The sequence below is a fragment of the Trametes versicolor genome, assembly GCF_000271585.1.
Source record: "Trametes versicolor FP-101664 SS1 unplaced genomic scaffold TRAVEscaffold_18, whole genome shotgun sequence".
In the NCBI taxonomy this organism is placed as follows: Eukaryota; Fungi; Basidiomycota; class Agaricomycetes; order Polyporales; family Polyporaceae; genus Trametes; species Trametes versicolor.
In genome coordinates this window covers 1-19,985 of record NW_007360338.1, presented here as the reverse complement: position 1 = coordinate 19,985, position 19,985 = coordinate 1, and the positions used below count along the sequence as shown (strand labels likewise).

The 19,985-nt window shown below is 55.8% G+C and overlaps 7 protein-coding genes across 7 annotated transcripts; 4 read left to right on the top strand and 3 right to left on the bottom strand.

Annotated features, from left to right (window-relative positions):
• Positions 1-505: 505 nt before the first annotated feature.
• On the top strand, positions 506-2,549 carry TRAVEDRAFT_25011 (uncharacterized protein; the record flags this gene model as incomplete). Its single annotated transcript, XM_008047358.1, has 9 exons — positions 506-531; positions 705-720; positions 776-902; positions 957-1,013; positions 1,054-1,155; positions 1,243-1,553; positions 1,662-1,760; positions 1,809-2,093; positions 2,151-2,549. 9 exons carry the CDS (start codon positions 506-508, stop codon positions 2,547-2,549), a joined length of 1,422 nt encoding a protein of 473 aa, XP_008045549.1.
• Positions 2,550-2,563: 14 nt separating this feature from the next.
• On the bottom strand, positions 2,564-3,931 carry TRAVEDRAFT_137211 (uncharacterized protein; the record flags this gene model as incomplete). Its single annotated transcript, XM_008047372.1, has 2 exons — positions 2,564-3,108; positions 3,160-3,931. 2 exons carry the CDS (start codon positions 3,929-3,931, stop codon positions 2,564-2,566), a joined length of 1,317 nt encoding a protein of 438 aa, XP_008045563.1.
• Positions 3,932-4,318: 387 nt separating this feature from the next.
• On the top strand, positions 4,319-5,131 carry TRAVEDRAFT_137312 (kinase-like protein; the record flags this gene model as incomplete). Its single annotated transcript, XM_008047371.1, has 1 exon — positions 4,319-5,131. The coding sequence occupies one exon, from the start codon at positions 4,319-4,321 to the stop codon at positions 5,129-5,131; it is 813 nt and encodes a 270-aa protein (XP_008045562.1).
• Positions 5,132-5,258: 127 nt separating this feature from the next.
• On the bottom strand, positions 5,259-9,622 carry TRAVEDRAFT_25008 (RNA-binding protein Prp24; the record flags this gene model as incomplete). Its single annotated transcript, XM_008047357.1, has 24 exons — positions 5,259-5,582; positions 5,645-5,816; positions 5,869-5,966; positions 6,020-6,103; positions 6,158-6,346; positions 6,397-6,480; positions 6,543-6,689; positions 6,747-6,821; positions 6,880-6,961; positions 7,015-7,060; positions 7,096-7,309; positions 7,366-7,555; positions 7,614-7,729; positions 7,773-7,825; positions 7,878-7,937; positions 7,988-8,104; positions 8,157-8,199; positions 8,254-8,358; positions 8,419-8,613; positions 8,665-8,793; positions 8,836-8,929; positions 8,986-9,056; positions 9,109-9,272; positions 9,325-9,622. The coding sequence occupies 24 exons, from the start codon at positions 9,620-9,622 to the stop codon at positions 5,259-5,261; spliced, it is 3,150 nt and encodes a 1,049-aa protein (XP_008045548.1).
• A 415-nt stretch (positions 9,623-10,037) lies between these two features.
• On the top strand, positions 10,038-11,716 carry TRAVEDRAFT_176311 (uncharacterized protein; the record flags this gene model as incomplete). Its single annotated transcript, XM_008047370.1, has 4 exons — positions 10,038-10,198; positions 10,590-11,024; positions 11,080-11,158; positions 11,210-11,716. The coding sequence occupies 4 exons, from the start codon at positions 10,038-10,040 to the stop codon at positions 11,537-11,539; spliced, it is 1,005 nt and encodes a 334-aa protein (XP_008045561.1). The 3' UTR covers positions 11,540-11,716.
• A 2,567-nt stretch (positions 11,717-14,283) lies between these two features.
• TRAVEDRAFT_54437 (uncharacterized protein) lies at positions 14,284-17,523 on the bottom strand (the record flags this gene model as incomplete). Its single annotated transcript, XM_008047369.1, has 13 exons — positions 14,284-14,330; positions 14,400-14,658; positions 14,709-14,840; positions 14,897-15,076; positions 15,135-15,464; positions 15,519-15,843; positions 15,901-16,025; positions 16,084-16,366; positions 16,427-16,632; positions 16,693-16,809; positions 16,872-17,194; positions 17,256-17,378; positions 17,433-17,523. 13 exons carry the CDS (start codon positions 17,521-17,523, stop codon positions 14,284-14,286), a joined length of 2,541 nt encoding a protein of 846 aa, XP_008045560.1.
• Positions 17,524-17,995: 472 nt separating this feature from the next.
• On the top strand, positions 17,996-19,597 carry TRAVEDRAFT_137240 (uncharacterized protein; the record flags this gene model as incomplete). The annotated part of the gene is made up of 5 exons (XM_008047368.1): positions 17,996-18,511; positions 18,577-18,778; positions 18,828-19,056; positions 19,107-19,221; positions 19,496-19,597. Coding segments are annotated over 5 exons (1,164 nt in total), but the record flags the coding sequence as incomplete, so codon positions are not given.
• Positions 19,598-19,985: the final 388 nt, after the last annotated feature.

The window sequence follows — 19,985 nt, the reverse complement described above, 5'->3', positions numbered from 1 at the left end:
TCCGTTACGGATGTTCCGTTCTACTCTGGTTGGTCCATTCATGCCTCAGATGCGATGGTTTATCGCTGACGAACTTGGTTACACGCTTGCCCAGCTGGCTTTCATGTCGTACCGCAAGATGATGCGGGTACTAATGAAGCGTCCATTAAAGATTCAAAGTTTAACGACAAGGTAGAACATTCGTGGCTTGCAACGTAATGTGCGCATGTCTTGGTCACTGACACGATTGCCGCGCTTTATAGTCCCAGCCGTTCGTCGACGCATTATTGGATAGTTACTGGGTGACTATCCGTAGGGGGTCTGGCTACACTTTTGGACGATCTAAATGCCAGACGGAGAGGTTCTCGAAAATTCAGCGTGACATTTTCAAAGTCCGATGACTTTTCTAAATCTCGCTTATAGCGTGCAGACGCCCGTGGAGATGTTCCAAACGCCAAAATCTGTAGGGGGGGGGACCCCCCCCTACAGATTCCAGTCTGGCTTTTCCAGACTGTAAGCGCCCAAAATGACGCATGCCGAACTGTTCGGCAGGTGGGTACCTCCCCGATTTGGGAGCTGATCTACAATCTCCGATCTCGTTGAGCGTCTATACGCGCGGCGCGAGCACGACGCGTCTCGACGCGCTCCTCGAGCCTCAACAACGACCTCTACGCTTTCACGAACACACTCTGCTTTGACTGTACATACTTCTCTCCCCCCAACAGCACCTCTAGCACCACGGTAAGCTCTATTCATACTGCACTAGTGCTCTGATCATGACTCAAAACTTCCTCAGATGTCATCCAGTCAGCCTGTCCCCTACGGCTCGGATGTCAACTTGGATGTGAACGCACAGAACCCCGCGAGTTCACCGGGGCTCTCGACGTCTGAGGCAGTCACTGGCGGCTCACTTTTCGGGCATGGTATGCTTTCACGAAGGCATCCTTCGTTGTATCTTGGCTGACTTCTTGCCATAGACCCGAGTTTCAACTTCGACCAGTGGCACTTTCCGCCGTCAGCACCGGCGTTCACCAGTAAGCAAGCTATCCTATCAGCTAGTATAATGTCTAATAGAGTATCAAGACAACAGGGACAGTACGTTCCCCAACATTCTGATGAACATGGAACCAGCGGCAGGGGGCCCTGCAAGCAGCGGTAACGGCTCTTCGACACCAGGTACGTCACCATTTCTGCGGCCTAGTAGCTGTAGCATTAAAACGACCCCTTCAGAGCCCATGCAGCGCTACCAAACCCGGTCCACAGTACGTCGTCAGCAGCCCCAGCAGCCCCTCCTCCCCCACGCTATGGTGCCCGTCCCTGAGCAACCCCGCCTATCTGGAGAAGTCTCCGTGCCCATCCCCCCTGCCGCGCCGTCGATGGTGACGCAAGACGAGCCTCAGGCCGCTCAACCCAAGAAGCGGAAGCGCACCGGAGGTCGTTCGAATGGCGTTTCTCACAGTACGCTCGCATCCCCGGCCTTGTCATCCACTCAGCACAGCTCCGACTCCATGCCATCGACACCGGCCCAAGAAGTGAAGGTCCAGCAGCCACCGACCGTGTCCGAGGTCCAGGCGGTGCGTGGTCAGCGACGGGGCGGACGGCGCCGGGGTTCCATGAACTTCTCAGCGCCTGATGTCACCGAGCTGCTACGCCTTGTGCGCCTGCATATGCCAGCTGGGCAGCATGGCTGGCAGAAGGTCTGCACCGGGTATAATGCGTATGCGTCCACCAAGGGACGACCAAAGCGCGATGTCATCTCGTTGCGGTCGAAGTACTACAAGGTGCGTATACTCAACATGTTGTATATATTGCTCTCATTTGCAGTGCAGCTCGTTAATGCCAGAAAGCCCACCGGAGATCCCGACTGCCCTCCAGATGTGCGGGAGGCGAAGCGCATCGAACACGAGATTCAGGAACGCGTATGCTTGGGTGTCGTCAATGACGATGACCCTGTCCCTGAGGAATGGGATGATGCAAACTCGGGTGAGGAGATGGGCGACGATGCCGGCTCCATAGTGGAGTCTTCCGGTGAGGGTGATGGTGAAGTCGGTGATGGTGACGGTGAGAACGACGACCTGCCACCGGTGAAGCGTCCAAAGATTGATGAGGTCAAGGTAAGTGTTACTATTATTTAGAGGTGATGTCAATGCATTGCTAACTACATCTGTCAGGATGATCATGTTGGCAGCAGAGAACAATCACGGGCTGTGGTGGCTCAGCGAAACCGGCAGCGTGCAAGCGGCCTTCTGGCTGCGCTTGAAGATCATCTCGATCCTCAGAAACGTGCAGAACGAGAGGCTACCCGTGATCAGTCCCGACTTCAACGCCTCGAAGCTTTTGCTAACATCATTGCTGCTCGTGATGACCGTGTGGAGCTGCGTGAGCTCCGCAAGCAGGTGGATGACCTCACACGGGAGCTTACCGCAGCACGTATGGACAATATGCGTCTGCAGAACGAGCTACGCATGATGCAGATGATGATGAACATGGGGTTCGCTCCTGTGGCAGGCGTCCCGCTGACGGGCGGGTACGTTGATGATGTTGGTCAAGCGTATGGTGTCCCAATGTAACTCTGCCTTTGTACTCAACTCTCTGTTACATGGTGGAATCTAGCAACCCTGTCCCTCTTCCGTATGTCAGAGAAAAGCATCCGCTCCCAGTTAAACCAGAGCTCCAAAAGGTCATCCCCCTCCCGCCAGATTGGCACATACACATTCCGTATTTCGCTGATCCCCACACGACGGACCCGGAGCTGGTGCATGCGAACTACAATGGTCAAAATCTCCAGGCGTAAAGGGGCCTTGTTAATTGGAAGTGGTACTCGTAGGCGTCCAAAAGAACCCTGGATGTCCCGCATGCCCCACTCCACTGACTGGCGACAAGACAGTAGCTGACGGCTCACATCTGCCATCCGCCTGCGCTCCCGGGGATCAGAAGGGAGCACGTCTGTGGACTTGAGGGGGGTGTGAATCCGCTGGCTGATCGCCGCAGTCGATCGGGGGAATGCAGTGTCGGCGACGAGGTAAAAGCCAGGAGGAGTGTTGTTCACCAGCAAGTCGTAGAGATCCCGTGCGACGTGGGAATCATGCCAGCTTCCTGGAGCATTAAGAATGGCATAGAGTAGGGTCCCTGTATAATCATCAGTATCAGGATATGCTGCATAACACTCAGGATGCGTACCTTTGGGGCAGACTGAGGTCAGGATGTTACTCACGAAGTGATCGTGAAGCCAACCATTATAGGTCGCATTCTCAATCTCTTCATCTGCTGACACTTGCACAGGCAGGTTCAGGCCATCGACGGTCCCAAACGCCCCGACCAGCAGAGGGTGCATTGCTGAAATGATGTCGGAGTACTCCTGGAATTCGGCGACACTTGTCGGCCATGCGATGCGAGCATCCGGGAGATCGAGAAGAGTGCCGTGGAGGATCTCGATGGTTGTTTGCAGATAACGGTTTGCAGTGGCAGGGGTGAGGGCAAATATCTCTTGCAGGCTCGTCTCGCGCATGCTTGATGTGAGCCAATGAAGGATGAGCCCGAGTGCACCAGCTGCATCGAGCGAGCGCCGCAGGGGTCGAGGCCGAGTGTTCGACGGTTGAACATCAACACATTCAATAGTACGCTCCTGCCAGCGGGCTTCAAAACCGCCACCCAGGACGAAGTTGAAGGTCGCCACATCCAGGCCCATGGTCGTGATGAACGCTCTGTCGCTGCGCGACGCATACAACACCTGCCAAGGTGTGTCCCCCTTTGGATTAGGCAGCAGCTCACGGCGTACCAAGTAGCGTCGGCGGCGGGCTTCATTGCGTGCTCTCCGTGTCTCCTCCAGCCCCTCGAGTACAAATGCAGAGAGGAGAGCATTATCCTCCTCTTCCTCCTCAAGATCATCTTCTTCGATCTCCTCTAAGAGTTCGTCGGCCACAAGGAGCAGGGCAAGGTCGTCGGCAGACATTTCGGTGGACGCGGGACAAGAGTCAAGAGTCTTATATTGTGTAGCGCGGACAAGCACGGGGTAGAGGTACAAGCTTCGAGTCTGCGCCACGGTCGCGCATTGACGGACGATCGCATAACGAGTGCGCGCGCGGGATGTCGCGCACGGACGCGCGATGAGGCGCTTATCTTTTCGTTAAATTATCACACTCCAAATCTGGAGCAAACTGTCGCCAGATCTAGGACATCGAGGCTTACGGTTTGGAACACTCTGGAAAGGTGCCGTGGGTCACGCAATTATAAAGCCCGACATTTGGAAAAAGTGTATCCAGAATTCCTACGGATAGTCACCCACTCAGACGAAGAGCTTCTCCATCACATTTGCCAATCCCCTTGCCTCGTAACTTCGATGCAACAGCCTGCGGTTCGCATTTTGTCCTCAAGCGTCCTCGCCAAGAAGGTAGGAGGGACTTATTATGACGACCCACTGGACGAAGTCTACGCGATGCAACGTGCCCGCGCCCTCGGTGTCAATGTTCCTGCCTTCCGCCGCTTGGTCCCGATTGACGACTTCGGGTCCTACTACCTTGTCATGGAGCGCGTTATTGGGGACACGCTCGAGCAATTGTGGCGAAGCATGAGCCTGTGGGGGACGCTGCGCGCCGCCTGGCAGTTGCGTGGCTACCTGCGCCTGCTTCACACCGTCACCGCACAGACGACTGGCGGTCTACACTCTGGCCGAACACGCTCTATCTGGCTGGATGACCAACGTGGTCCCGTTCGACACGCCTCTCCTGCCGCCTTCGTCGGCTACCTGAACTGGTGGCTGGTAAACTGCCGCCCCGAGTATTGCACGTCATACCCCGAGCTCGTCCTCAAGCCGGCCAAGGACCATATCCTCGTACACCAGGATCTCGCCCCCCGCAACATGATCCTGGACTCTCACGGAACGCTCTATCTCGTCGACTGGGGTATCTCGGGGTTTTACCCAGAGTACATGGAATACTTTGGAATAGATGCGACATCGTCGCTCTGCTCGATGCAGTGGCTGAGGGAACGGACATGGGCGGCATGGTGGGGGCGTCTCAGGTGGTCATTGTTTCGCTGGGTTGCAGCTGGCTCCGGTTCGCGTTTTCGGGACGCCTGGAAGGCCTTTGGTGTCATCTCGATACGCACGCAACACTTCAGATTGGACAAGACACCATTCTCGGACGAGCTATAGTGATCAAGATCTGCTCGCGTTGTACGACACTGTGCCTTCCGGATAAAACGTCGCTTGAGATAGGCAGCACAGATACATTTCATCAAAAGGAGCGGTAGAAGTGTGAAATATACGAGGTCGCAACAGCCTACTTTCCACTCAGGAGCATTTTTCGGAAATCGTCCTGGCCCTTCGCGCCCCCGCCACTGTTAGCCGAGGAGGCTGACCCGCCCGCGGCGGGTGCGCCAGGACGCGAGCCCCCAGCCTGCCCGGTACCAAACCCTCGCTGCTTGCTCCCCAGCCCAGCGCGCGGCCGTGAGACCGCATTGCGCGGGACGAAGAAGCCCGACGTGCCCGAGGGCGGGGCGATCGGACACGACGTCGGCGGCCCTGTCGTGTTCTCCGCGACGATCTGGAGCGTGTTTCCGTTGAACTCAATCGGGTCCTGTCTGAGTAATAGCTTGCCAGCCTCCTGTCGTGTGGGTGACGAAGTGAGTACGCTGGAAAGCTGACCAGGCCAGGAGGCTGACTTACCGCTGGACTTTCGAGCTCGAGCTCCGCTTCGTTGATGTCGGCGAAGACTTCTACTCGCTTGATCTTGGCGTGTTTCTCGAGTGCTTGCTGCAGTAGCCCTTCTTGCGTGTTCGGCGGGAGGTTCTTCACGCGGACGGAGCGGTTGCGTACTTCCTCGCGGTAACCGGGAGCCCTGTCGATTACAGTAAGCGCCGGACACGTTAGACTCGAGTATGCAGACGCACTTGTTCTTAGGCTTTACGCGGCTGTCTGCGAGAGTCACGGCCATACGGCGCTTCTTAAGCTCGTGGTTGTTCGCAGCGAGCGCTGCACGCGCCTCGGGCTGTCGAACATTTAGCGAGGAGCACAATTGTGCAGGGTGTTTGGGTTTCTCACCTCGGTAGTAAACTCGATGAACGCGAAGCCCTTGGACTTGCCCTTGTCGTCCAAAATCATCCTGACGTCTTTCACGTTACCGTACTGCAGAGCGTGTCAGTCACTTCGCCGCTACAACGGAGACGAGACCAAACGTACCGTCTTGAACAGGGTCTCCAAGTCCTCCTTGGTGACGAGCTTGCTGAGGCCGGCGATGTATATCTCGCGCTCATTCGCATCACTGTCCGTACGCTCTTTCCTTCGTTCAGGGTTCGAGATGTACACAGAGAGCCTGCGGCCCTCCTCCATGTCGGTACCGTTAAGCTCCAACGCGTTCTCCGCAGACGTCTGCAGAGGGGTCAGCGCGCTGCTGAAGATGCGTCTGGCACGACACGTACGGGTGAGGTATATTGCACATAGCAGAACCGACGTGTGCTCTTGAACTTCTTGCTCGGCCACCGCACGTCGAAGATCTCACCGTACTGCAAGTGCACATTCAGCTCAACTTCTACAAACCTACCCCCTACAACTGCATCAGACTGACCTTGCCAAATAACGTCCGGATGAACGTGTCGTCCGCATCCTCAGGGAAGTTCGTGACGTAAAGCGTAGAACGCCATGCGAGATGCACAGCGATCTCCTTGCCACGGACACGTTTCTTGTCCTTGGTGAGTGCTGCCGGGACGCTGTCCTGATATCATAGAAGGTGTTAGAGTGAGTACGACGTATGACTGTGAACGTCACTCACTCGTTCCAAGAATTCTACGGTTGCAACCAAGGAATTGGGCAGCTGCGTGATCTTGACCTCGCGAATGACACCGCACTACATCCAAGCGGTCAGCGGTGACGAGACTGGCTGACGATTTCGAATTGACACTCACGTCTTTGAACAGCGCACGTAGCTCCTCATCCTCCACTCCAGCTGGGAGGTCGCCAACGAACACAGTCGAGTTCTCGCGATCACTGTATGGAATGATAATCAGCACATACACTTGTACAGGCGAATTGCAACGTACCGTTTCAGCTTCGCTGGCTGTTCCTCTGTGTGTTTTTCCGTGAGCGCTGAAAACACCACACCTGGCCTGGAGAGCACTTACCCATGCGCGGTCTCTTGCTGCTCTCTGCAGAGTCTTCATCATCTGCCTTGCGCTTTGAATGAGAGCCAGTCGCAGCTGAAGGGTCTACATCCATCGCTATAGTCTCCGGGGCAGATTCCGTCTTTACGGAGACGGGCGCTTGCGCTGCGAGAACGGTGGAGGCTTGCGTCTCGGCGATGAGTTGTGCTGCCGCCAGTTGCGCCTTCTCTGCCTCCTGCAGAGTTTAAAATCAGCACATGTGATAGGAACCTGTGCTCTGATCATACTGACCTTAGCACGGCGGGCGTTGACTTGTGTCTGTGCACGCTCGACGTGGGCCAGCGCATTCTCAAGCTCCTCCACAGTGCCATGCAGCTGCTCGAAAGAGACCCAGGCGTCCCAGATCGCCTCGGGCCAATCCAAGTGTTTCGCAGAGACGTCCCGGAACACCTTGCGCACGTCATCGTACATGTGCTCCTTGCTAGCCACGCAGCTCAAAATTAGACTCGGGTCGTAAATCAGCTGGAACATGAACGTACATCAACACGTCGGTGTAGGATGTCCAGGCGAGGTAGCTTGTCTTGTAGTGTTTGGCCGTGTCCTCCCACATCACCACGGCGTTCGCATGGAGGTCGTCTACGTCGAGACACTGCGCCTACATTAGCACTCAACACAAGACAGGGAGTTCAAATGCTTACGACAGCTGACAGGTACTTCTCCAGTCTGAGCCGTGGGTCACCAGTCTTTGATGCTAAGGAACTCGGTCAAAACGACACCCCTACGCTTGCAACCTATGTCCTCACCTTTACGGACTTTGCTGATCCCGTCCACGAGGATCTGGAGTAGGCTCTCATAGTCCTCGCCTTAACGTAAGATGTCAGACAATATTAAGTTGCCGATACGCTGTACTGACCTGAGCTGCCGGCTTCGATTGATCGCTTCTCGAATCCAGCCCGAGCCAGGACAGCGGCGACAAGCTGTTCGACATCGGACAGCAACGGAGCAACCGACTGGGCTTTCTCGTACACCACTGCAAGATAGGTGAGTACGACATCGCGCATCAAGATAACTAATATGCTTACCGCTAATCTGGACAGCTGCTTCCTCAGAGTCGAGAGCGCGTTCCTACTTCCGCATCAATGCATTATCTATCCACAAGCAATCTCGGGGACTACGCACCAGGAAGCGCATATACCGAGCCAGAAGTTCACCCGAGGCCGGAACGCTTCGCATACCGCGGCGGAAGGTGAGAAGCAGCTGTTCGTCATCAACACTTTGCGACCGCTGTGTCGGAACCTTTCAGCATATAGCCATGACCCCAAATTCCGGGAGCTTATCACGTACCAGGAAGTCTACGTAACCCGTCCAAAAGGCACGCAGGGCGTCTTCTGCGCCAGGCTCCCCGCTCAATCGTCGCTTGTCTGCCTCGGCGATGGCGCGTTCGTATAGAGGCTTCACCACAAACATGTCAGGTGTTTTCCGCCGTCGTTCTACGCCGAGGTAGTATGCATATCCCTCTAAAGAGAAGCTGGCTTGTTCCTGTTCTGGTGTGAGCGTCCTGTGTCAGAGGTTGAACGCGGCGAGACAAACCAAGGAGGCCTCAAGCCGTTCTCGGAGCTGATAGCCCTTGACCGAGCGAGAGCGTAGCTTTGTAGCTTGCACCAGAAGCGATTCGTATTGGTCGTGGGGTTTATGGTTAGTAGTGAAGGACGAGTATGCCTGGAAGGTCTCTTCGTAGTCTGCTCAAACTAGTCAAGTTACCGTCCTAGGAATATAGGTAGACGTGTACTGACTAGAATGGGGCTGTTGTAGCCGTTCGAGGAGCATCGCTTCGACTAAATTCGCAAGCCTCTCCCTGATACTTATTGTTAGCGTGATGCATACATTGGTCAATGTGGCGCGGTCGGATACCTGTCTTCTCCGGAGGCGTTTTGGAGCCGTTCGAACTCCCAGTCGCGCCGAATGTCCCACAGCAAGTGGCTCTGATGGTTCGTCCATTCGTCAGAGCTCGAGCACAACGTACTTGTAACATACCTTCGTGAGATGACCTATTCCTTGATCTGCCACCTTAGCGAGCGTCTCGTTCATCCAATCTGGACTGAACAGTTCTCCGAGTCCTTCGGGCTTGCTCTCAGACTCTGCAAAATGTTCGTAGCGCTCGACAAGGAACTCAAGGTGTTTCTGTAGGAGCGGGATGGCTGGATGAAATTCAAGACCGTGCAAGCACTAAGCGAAGTTAGCAGTACTTACATAGGTAGTCCTGCTCTGCCCGTGTATACAGGTCCAAGATTGCTCGTAGGTCTTCCGGAGACTCAAGGTCGCCCGTGCTTGTCCTCCGTTCAATGAGGGGTAGCCATACTGACTCGCCGGCTGCCCAGAAGGCGGTCATCATCTCCAGTGCAGACTCAACCTGGTCGTCCAAGTTTGTCGCGCGAGCAATGCGAATGTGTTCAGCATGGAGAGAGATGTCGTAGGGGTTCTCCGTGAGGCATTCGAGGACGCCAGAGAGTGCTTCGAGTGAGTCGGCCTCATCCATTGCGACGTCCATAGCTGACGTAGTTTCCAGAGGTAGTCAGGAGTTTCCGCTGCGAATCGACGCGTCTAGCGAGGTATATGTGGCAACTGTGGCAGGCAGCTGTAGGAGAGGCAGCTGCAGGAGTCGATCCCGAAGTCAAGACGCGTGCGAGTGGACGTCAGACGCGTATCACGCGTCGTAACGAGGTTAGGGTTGCATTGTAGTGATGGGCGCCGATCGAAGCGACGACCGCGCGCCTATGGGGATATTCTTAGCCGGAGCGATGGGCGGGAGGCGACACACGGCTCTCTCTCTTTTCTCTCCCTCATCTCCTTCACCTCATCCCGGGCTCCTCGCGGCGGATTCTCAGTCTTGGGCTCTCCGAGGCATCCATTCTCTTTCAACTTCACTCTTTTTCTTCGCAAAACTCCAAGAACAGCCCGCCTAAATGGCGCAGCCCAACTACAGCTCTCCCCCGCTCGCTGGCAGGCCCCCCTTCGCGACCGACGAGCCAGACTCCATGTACGACCAACGCCAGCCCGAGCAGACTCGCAGGCTGAGACAACAGCCCCCTCCCAACCCCAATGCCAGGACGTCTGCTTACAATGTGTACGTGCTATCTCTCTCTTTTACGCACTCGGCGTTCTGCGCAATACCGGGTGGGAACGCGTAATCAAACATCACGGTGTGCGAGCTGCCCCTGTGTATCACAACCTTGGGCATGTTTGCCCCGCCTGCCAGGAATAAACGGAGGACGGACGGATAGGGCCGCGTCGGGGCAGGTGTCCCCGTGCGGTTGCAGCTCGCTACACATTCCCCAAAGCCAGTCCTGCTACAGTGCGGGACCAGACGCGCACGGGTCTAAATATACTCTGCTGACACGCAGTGACTGCTTGCACCGGAGAGCCATCGTATGCATCTGTTTTGAAGAGGACAGCTTGCAGTGTCGCATCTCTATCTGTCATGCTCAAATCAGTCTAACCTCCACGCCTTATCACAGGTATGACCAGTACATAGACGAGAAGAAGGACAACCCCTTCGACGACAGCAAGCAAGTTTACCCCCAGCCCATCCCGCTCGCCGCCCCCCAGCCAGGATATGCCGCCCCCGTTGCTGCTTTGAACCTATCGCGCCCGGCCCCCACAGCCACCCTCGATGGGCGCATGCCCGCATCGCCCGAGATGTCTGAGTTTGGCCAATCAGCCAGCATGCCTAGCACGCCCCATCCACTGCAGCCCCCGATGGTCCCTATCGCACCAGTGTTCGCCCGGCCCTCCACCGCTACTTCCCGCGATGTTCAGTTCGCGTCAAAGCCTATCATGCGTGGGGATACCGAGGACACCGTGCTGCCCCGGCGCGGACAGCAGGGTGATGACTTCTGGCGCAGATTCAGTATGGTTGCCAAAGACGACATGACTGCCGGCAAGAAGGGGAGGTGCGAAACATAGAGTGTTATAACGCGACCGGATCATGCTGATACGCCTGTTTAGCGGCTGGCTCCGGAAGACTCAGAGCGGTACCACTCGCATGTCCCGCTGGGTTTGGATCGTCGGAATGACTCTGCTCATCGTGAGTGAACCTGTGTTGAGTCAGTACACCGTTTCTAACCTGTCCGCGCAGATTATCGCGGGTGCCATCGGACTTGGCTGGTATGTTTCGCACAACAGCACCTCTCACAACGCGCCCACCGCTATCGGTGGAAGTGCGAATGAGAAGGCGCTCACCACCTCCGACGTTTCCTCCGCTGCGACTGTTGCCGGCGCCGTCGCGACGTCCACCGTTTTGCACGTGTCGCCTACCCGCACTGTGGCCAGACGTGACGACGAGCCTATACCCACACCCCTGGCTCTATACCCCATAGAAGCTCGTAGCCCCGGCTCGCATCACGTCCACATCGCGCAACACCATCGGCAGGGTCGGCGTACCCTGCTGAACCGCACATCGCATTAACTTATCGTTAAACCCATGGTCATCTTCCGTATACGTCCTGACATCATTCATCCCTGGGACCGGCACCACCCCACCCGTCTCCCGTCCGCTCCTTTTACCGCCCCTCACGCCCTCCTCTGCATCTCTCCGCCTCGACTTCAGCATTTACTCCCTATGCTTCCCTCATCAACTGCTTCGACACTTACCGAGTATGGATTTACTTCGTTTCCATCCGCTCGCACAGGACGTCGTGTCCTCTCTTCCGCAATTCCCTGCTTTAATCCCGTGCCCTTTGGATGCCCATACCCGTTTGGAAGGCTTTCTAAATGCTGTATTCGACCTCGAGATGCTTTACGTACATATCTACTACTGGTGCAATCGTCATTTTGCGTATTTGGTGTGCTGAGCTGAGCTCATCGTGACCGTCTGCACGGACGACGCCAACTCTGTCCAAACGACGCGACAACCGGACAACAGGCCGTAATGACCCCGATACTGACCAACCTATACATTGCACCCGCCCTCCACATCCTCTTCCCGGTTACCACCATTCAATCGGTCACCGCTCTCCAGTTCTATGTAGACGATGGACTCTGGATTGTCACGACCCCATCAATCTCCACCAACTGCGACATCCTCCGCACCTGCTACAACAACACCATCACCACCCTGGCGCGCCTCGGACTCTTAGTTGAGCCAGACAAGAACGAACTCATGCACTTTGTGCCGGCACGTCTCGCAGCATCCCAAAATGCGCAAACGCCCCTCACCCTCGACCAAAACACCACCATCCGTCCCAGCACAGTGTGGCGGTACCTCGGGATCCGTTTCGACTCTCGGCTGAAGTTCAACGCACATGTCGCCTACTTTGCAGAACGGGCCGTCACAACCGTCAATGCAATGTTGATGCTCGGCAACTCAATCCGCGGCCTCACACCACTTCAGCGACGAACCCTTTATATCTCTTGTGTACTCCCGCTACTCACTTATGGCGCAGAGGTCTGGTACCGCTCCAAGGGTGTCAAGGGGCTGATGAAGCCGCTCGTCACTGCACAGAACCGCGCGCTGCGCTGGATCACTGGGGCGTTCCGCACAACTCCAACTGGTGCCCTCCACTCATTCGCCGGTATCGTCCCCTTCCACCTTCACTGTGAAAAACTCCAAAACCGCTACTTCCTCCGAATACACACTCTCCCAGAATCTCATCCCCTCCGCGCCGCCTTCCCGAACATCTTCGACCGCTCCCATCATGCTCCATTCATCCGATTTCTCCCCTACACCATCAAACCCACCGCATCCATTCCGCTCACTGAAATCTTCCCACGAAACCAGCCCTGGATCACCGAGACCTTTGACCCGCTCGACGAGGAGTGCCGGCCTGGCGACCGCGTGCGCGATCTCTACGCCGACCGTATCACGACATATCTCGACCACCCTCCCAAAAGCGACAAAGACGCCATCTCTGCCTGGATCACCGCGGATCTACTCCCCCGAATCTCTGCTGCTCACGGCGACGACGGCGCTGTTGTCTTCTTCACTGATGGAAGCTCGTATGTGTGCTCACGGTCCGAGCCCGGCCTGGGCTCAGCTGCGGGATATCGCGCATACAACCGTGGGCGGCTCGTCAACGGCTACACCATCTACACCCTTCTCTTTCGACTGTGAGCAAATCGCCATCTCGTCCGCGATCGGTTACCTCTGCCTCAAAAACTACCGCCGCGCGCATATCTTCAGCGACAGCGAAAACTCACTGTCGAGCATCCTGTCTCCGGATGACGGACGCATGGCATCAGTCAATTCCTGCCGCATGCTGCGGGACTGGTTCGAGCGACACCCTGAAAATCATCTATACCTCCACTACTGCCCTGGCCACTCCAACATCACGGAGAACGAGGCTATTGATGCGGACGTCAAGCACGCAGCGCGCGCGCCCTGGAACGAGATACCGAGATATCGTGGCCGCATGTACCCGACCTCCTATATGTACTTCAAGAGCGTGATCACCTCCAACATGCGCGGCGACTGGGAAGACCTCGCAAATGCGAACCCGGCGAAGTATTGGGGTCGTACACAGCTGCGCCACCCCGCGTTCCGACGCCTCATCCACACCGGCACATATCCACTCAAGCGCCTCGGGGGCCGTCCCGCGCTCACAGCACGCTTCATTCGCTGCATCACCAACCACGCGCCAACGGGATACTACCGCGATCGCTTCCGCTCGCAGCACCAGGAACCCACTCTCTGCACCCTCCATAGCGGCCCGCCGGCATATCACACACGCGAGCACGTTCTGTTCCACTGCGACCACTACACGCGCAAATTCCGTCATTCGAGTATCGAGGACCTCCTCTCATCCATGGACCCGTTCTATGATATCCAGCAATTCCTCCAGGACAACCCCACGGCGTTCTCATTCGACGACGTCCCCGATGGCTGAGTCCCCCTACCCCCCTCCCCCTATGCCCATGCACGGCATCAGTAATGTGCGCCCAGTTCTTACGGCTCTATAAACACTAATATAGTCTTTACAGAGCCATAAGACCTGAGTCTTGATAGAGCTTCTCCAGAGACATCTATAGACCTCTATAGAGTTGGTTAGACATGTAAGATAGGATAGATCTTGTTGGCACCTTTATCCAAGCAACCATTCCACACAACAACTACATGATTAAACGAGTATATTAGGAGATATTATGACCAAGCAGAAGTATGTGCAGTAGAAATAACGAGTGATTACGGTAGGGGAGGTCTAGCGAAAGGACAGTCTATGCGTGCGAGCAGTGGAGAGTTAGATGAGGAGAGGATGGGGTATCTGGCAGGATTAATTATCTGGAATGTATGTAGTCAGCAACCACGCATACTCGAGGTGTGCCGCACTTACAATACTCGATAGGAGGGCTGCTGCGGTCGAAGGCATTTGGGGCAGGTGAACTCGACGATGGCGTATGGGATGCCTGCGGAGCAGTGATGGCATGCCTGGAAGCCATGCGTATGATGGCATTGAAGTACTCGGGTTTTTTGGCGAACTTGAACGTGGCCGTGTCGTACCACCATTCCGTCCGGGCCCGCGCAGTGGTCGTGTTGAAACCCTCGCCAGCGGTAAATACTCCCCACTTGAACATTGGGAAGGAATGTTCAACCTGTTGGTGCATGAGCAACATGTTTCAAACTGGGAGCAGCGAACACTGACAGCAGCAGTAGCCAAAGCAAGTGCACCGGCAGGGTATCCGTAATCCCCGACGGAGCCCTTCTTGAACGTCAGATGAACCGCAAAGGCCTTGAGAACATATGCTGATTGCAGCTTGCCATGTGCATGGTCGACCTGCAGATGTAGACGGCATAAACTAGCTTGTAAAGGAGAGAGAAAGCTCGACTTACGTTTGCGTGTGGTATCGCCCAAAAAGCCTCACCGCCATCCGTAATGATCGCTGCCTCTACCCATCGCTTAGTCGCATCAGCTGCAGGTTTTATCCCAAACTTGTGATGCATGGCGTCGTTGATTGCGAGCACTGCGGCATTAGAGAACTCTGTCCGCCACTGATACACCTTTTGCCGAGCCTGCACAGAATGTGATAACATAATTAGACATGATGTCAAAGACGGTGAATGCACCTACAATGCGGTATGCGACATCACTCTTCTCCAGCGTATAGTCGACGTCAGGGCAAGCCATCTTCAATGCCTCGCGGCAGACTTCGAGGAACTCGTCGGAACCATGTTCGCGCAGATCCCAGGGGTTGCGTTTGGTTCCATAGTAGTCGATGATAGTCGGCACAAATTTACTTTCGAAGACGGCCTTGATGAAGTCAGGAAGGTTGCTGGTAGAGCGCGATTTCTCCTCGGGAATGTCTGTGGGCGCGCGACGACGACGACGTCCCTTCTTTGCCCGCCCATTGACGATATCCATCGCGTCATTGTCGTCAATGACTTCGACACGGAAAACGGACTGCAAGATCGTCAGGTTAGATGAACAGGATGCGGAATTAATGTACTGGTGTACCTGCGCGCGCGTCGTAGCAGCAGTCAAGGCATAGCGCTGGCTGGATGCAACTTGTACATCTGCATCCGTGAACGCAGCTGGAGGCTCATCCGCGGCGAGCTCCTCCTCGCAACCGGCATCAGATGGCTCGTTCTTAAGAGCAGCCCGCCAACCAGATCTACCACCACCACGCTGCGTGTGAAGGCGCAAAGACTGTGATGAAGGGGCTGGGGCAGCTTGAGATGATGGTGCCTCTGAACGACTACGGCGGTCGTGCCGGAACTCGGTTCGAAACGCATTTTCACGGGATGCGTGAGCTGCTTTCTGCCGTTTCGACTTGTGTGGCCTAGCGAATAGGTCAGTGGTAGAGCACTACGTGCGAGCAGCGCAGCGGACTACTCACCGTGGGCTGATAGATCGATCGTCATGCAGCCGCTTGTTTGACGGCGCAGGACTCGGATTGTGCTGCCGGAGACCAGCGATTGTGCCACGCACGGTCACACGTTTGAGTTGCTTGCGCTGCGCCTCCTGTGAGCGTTGGATGTATCAGAAAGAGACGATCATAGGAGCAGGTTGTGTGGCACACCGTGAGTGGAGTGGACCGCATCCTGTTGACGTTCACCGTGTCCAGATCTGCGTGATCGACTTCGTCAAGATCTGCATCTGGGTCAGCGTTAACTTCGTCGAGATCTGCTGCATCCAGGTCAAGATTCATCGCATCGGGGTCGTCGGTGTTGTGAGAGTCGACAGAGTGCAGGTCGTTGAGGTCCGAGTTGCGCCGGTGATATGCATCGTCGGCGAGGTCGTTCTCAAATGCGCCAGACTCGAGGGTATCGCCCCAGGCCGGGTCACCCGCAAGTCCGTCAGAGCTGCAGACAGGATGTGGATCTGGGTACAAGTGGGAAGAAGGCGTAGTGGTGCGTGCGCACCTGTAATTTGCGCCATCACGGGTAGAGGGCGTATCGGATCCCTTATCTCGGATGTATCCAGCATCTTGAGCGGCGCGAGTTTTGCGCTGGCCAGTTGAGCGAGACGGGTTGATACGGCTCAATGCAGCCTCCAGGTCGTCCTCTGTCTCAGAGCCTGAGCTCGAAGCATTACCATCGAGCACATTGCTGTGAGACGTGCTAGTCCGCTTGCATGTACAAAGGGATTCGTTAGGATTGGGGTAGCTCATGAGATCACTAGTACTCACTGGCACATTCGTAGCCCTGAGAGCCTGGGATGTATTTGCACCGTTACTGCCTGGGACTGAGGTGCGAGATAAGTTGGATACCGGCGGATGACCGCCCACCGCAGCCTTGCCGGCGGCCTGAGCCGTGCAGAAAAGCGCTGTCAGCGCCTTGCTGACCATCACGGGACGCTGGGACTTACACCGCCAGAGTGCGGACGCTCGTTCGGCACTGAGCCGTGTTCCGCAGGGGGTGGTGCAGCCCGTAACTCACGATCATCTTGAGCCTGACGACTGACATACTCGTCTTCCAGCTGTGCGAGTTTACGTGTGTTTTGCTCGATGCGCTTGGCCTTGTCTGCTTTCTGTGCTTGCTTGCGCTGCTTCTCTGCCACTTTCTGCGTGGCGCCTTGGTGGATCTCCTCTCTTGTCCGTTTGGCAAGACCAGCGGCGAACGCAGGACGCGCTGTTTGCGTGCTGCGACGCGTGCCATACGGATGACGAGCGACTTGGACAGGTGAGTTCGCTGTGTTGATGTCATTAGTTAATCGGTTTATGAAGCCCTCGAGCACCAATAGCAGACGTACTAGTTGGTTGATCCGACTCACAGCGTGTGGTGTTGCGTGCTGGAGCGTTTGGGCTGGCCGTTTGAGGTTGCTGGGTTGATGATGACGTTGCCCTGGCAGCTTCAATGCGGTGACTACGTTCTTCTGGTGAAGATTTGTCAGGAGCTGACGTCTTGGGCTTCTGCACGGTCTGCTTACCTGGGCCCTGAGTAGGAGATGGAGGTTGCGGTGGCGAAGACGGCGGCAGCACCGTTGTCTTTGGACGGCGTTGTCGAGGTTTCGGAGGCATAGCCAGGAGAGATTTGGAAAAGGGATGGAAAGGGTGGAATTAATGGGCGCAAAATTAAGGAGAGGTAATACTGAGCGAGTGTTTGAGCGAGCAGGAGTATACTGTAGGTGGTGGTCGGAAATTGAAGACGGCGGTGCGTGCACCGCTGTCCCATTTGGGGTTGCCCTAACCCTCAGGCTCGCGCCGACCTCTCTTGCTCCTGCCCACCCATCCTGTGCGTCAATACTCTGCTTGCTGCTATCGCAAACCTTTCAGTCTACTGCACACCACGATGGCTCGCTACTGCAACCTATGCCAGCATGCATTCCCTACCCAGAGAGGGTACATGCGACATAACGGCACCCATCATCGACACCCAAAGCCTCGTGTGCCCCCAACCACGACTCATTACCATCCGACACTCGACGGTACGTCTCAAATGAGCTCACAGTATCCTGCTTAACGTGTTCATACTTCATCTGAATGGCTAGCTAGACCATGCGACGCCAACGGTAATTTTCTGGAAGACCCTCACGCACCACCCCCACCGCGCAATGACCCACCAGATTTTGAGCCATTCGCCGACCGCCCATCCTTCGAGTACGCAGAATTGATATTCGAAAAAATGCTCACTTCGGAAGGCGATATCGACCACCTTCTCAAGATCTGGAAAGCAAAGCGCATCCTCGATGGCCACGATCCCGAGACCGACCCTGGCTTCGACTCGCACAGCGACCTCTTCGACACCATCGACTCTATCCCATATGGCGACACTGCCTGGTCTGCGTTCTCTATCCAGTACACGGGGCCTGTCGGACCTGATGCTCCTTCTTGGAAGCGAGAACGATATGTTGTGTACCTACGTGACTCGCTCCACGCCGTTGAGAACATGGCTAGTAGCGCCGACTTCCAAGGGTCCTGGCATACACGTCCGTACCGTCAATGGAACGAGCAGGGTACGCGTGTGTATTCGGACGTCCTATCGGGACACTGGGCGTGGAAACAGGCCGTGAGTCACTCAAATCTGGCTGTACGTCTGTCTGTGCTGATCACTCCCTGCTGGCATTGTTATAGGACTCAATTGCTGCAGACCCAGCAACACATGGCGCCATGTTCACACCTGTCTGCCTTGCTGCAGACAAGACTACAGCTTCAGTAGCTACTGGGCATCAAGAATTCCACCCCGCATACCTGATGGCGGGCAACGTCACGAACGACATGCGTCGGGCACATCGTGACGCCGTCCTCCCCATTGCGTTCTTACCGATACCGACAGGTGTGTTGCATTCCTGTAATGCTTGTCTGGCCGTCTGACATTTGTCTAGCCGAGACAGAGCACGATGACACCGACGAGTTTCGGCTCTTCAAGAAACAGATCTACCATGCGGCGCTCAAACAAATCTTCGAGCCCTTGCGACCTGGCATGACGACACCACACATCATGCGATGTCCAGATGGACACTACCGCCGCGCTATCTTCGGCATAGGCCCCGTTATTGCCGACTACCCGGAGCAAGTGTTCATGTCTGGCATTGTCCAGGGGTGGTGTCCGAAGTAGGTCACATTTTTTCTTGAACTATGTAATCTCACTATTTGGTTTGCAGATGTCAAGCTCTTCCTGACGACCTCGACCACATTGGTGTCCCTCGGTTCTGCGAGCATACCCGCTTGCTCCGAGATACGTACGATCCCGGCACACTTTGGAATGTGTTTGGTGTGGTGCATGATGTGTCGGAACTGGTGCACTGAGTCGAGGAGATATCGAGGAGATATCGGGGCAACGAGCAAGCAGACAAGCAAGCAAGTGGGTAAAGCAGTATGTAGCGGTACGAGGGAACCTGTGTCTACAGTACAGCAGCGAGCTGGCACCCAGGGAGGACCCCGGACACCAGAGACCCCGAGTGCGGGCACAGGCGCCCACCACTCGTTCCAACATGATGTTCCCGTGAGCCTGAACACAACAACGTCTCAGTATGTGCTGACCATGCCATAGCCTTTCACAGAGCACTTTCCACGCGCTGATATACATAAATACGGCCCTCCGGGCGGACCTGGCCACGCCACGCGATACATTCGCGTAGACCTCATTACCTGAGCACACGAATAGGGTATGGGATAATTTGGATGAGTAGGGTACATAATACAACGTTTAAATATATGGCCATATATGGCCATACAGTATATATTTGCAGGTTCGAATACAAATGAGCATGGGCCAATGCTCGCGACCAGCAATAGAGGCGGCACGGATTCGATTTCATGCGTTTCTCCACGCATGGCGTGGCACCGGCGTTGACGAGCTTGCGCGGCTGCTTGAGCCCGCACAGGCGGATTATTAACGCCGGCTTGTTCTCCAGCGCGCGGGTGCCCACAACGCGTCCCACGATCCCACGATTTCACGAGCGCGAGCGTGCTGTTCTGCACAAATCGATGCTCGGCGTAGTCCTCCATGAAACGCGGCGGCGGCCGCGCGCACGCGCGTA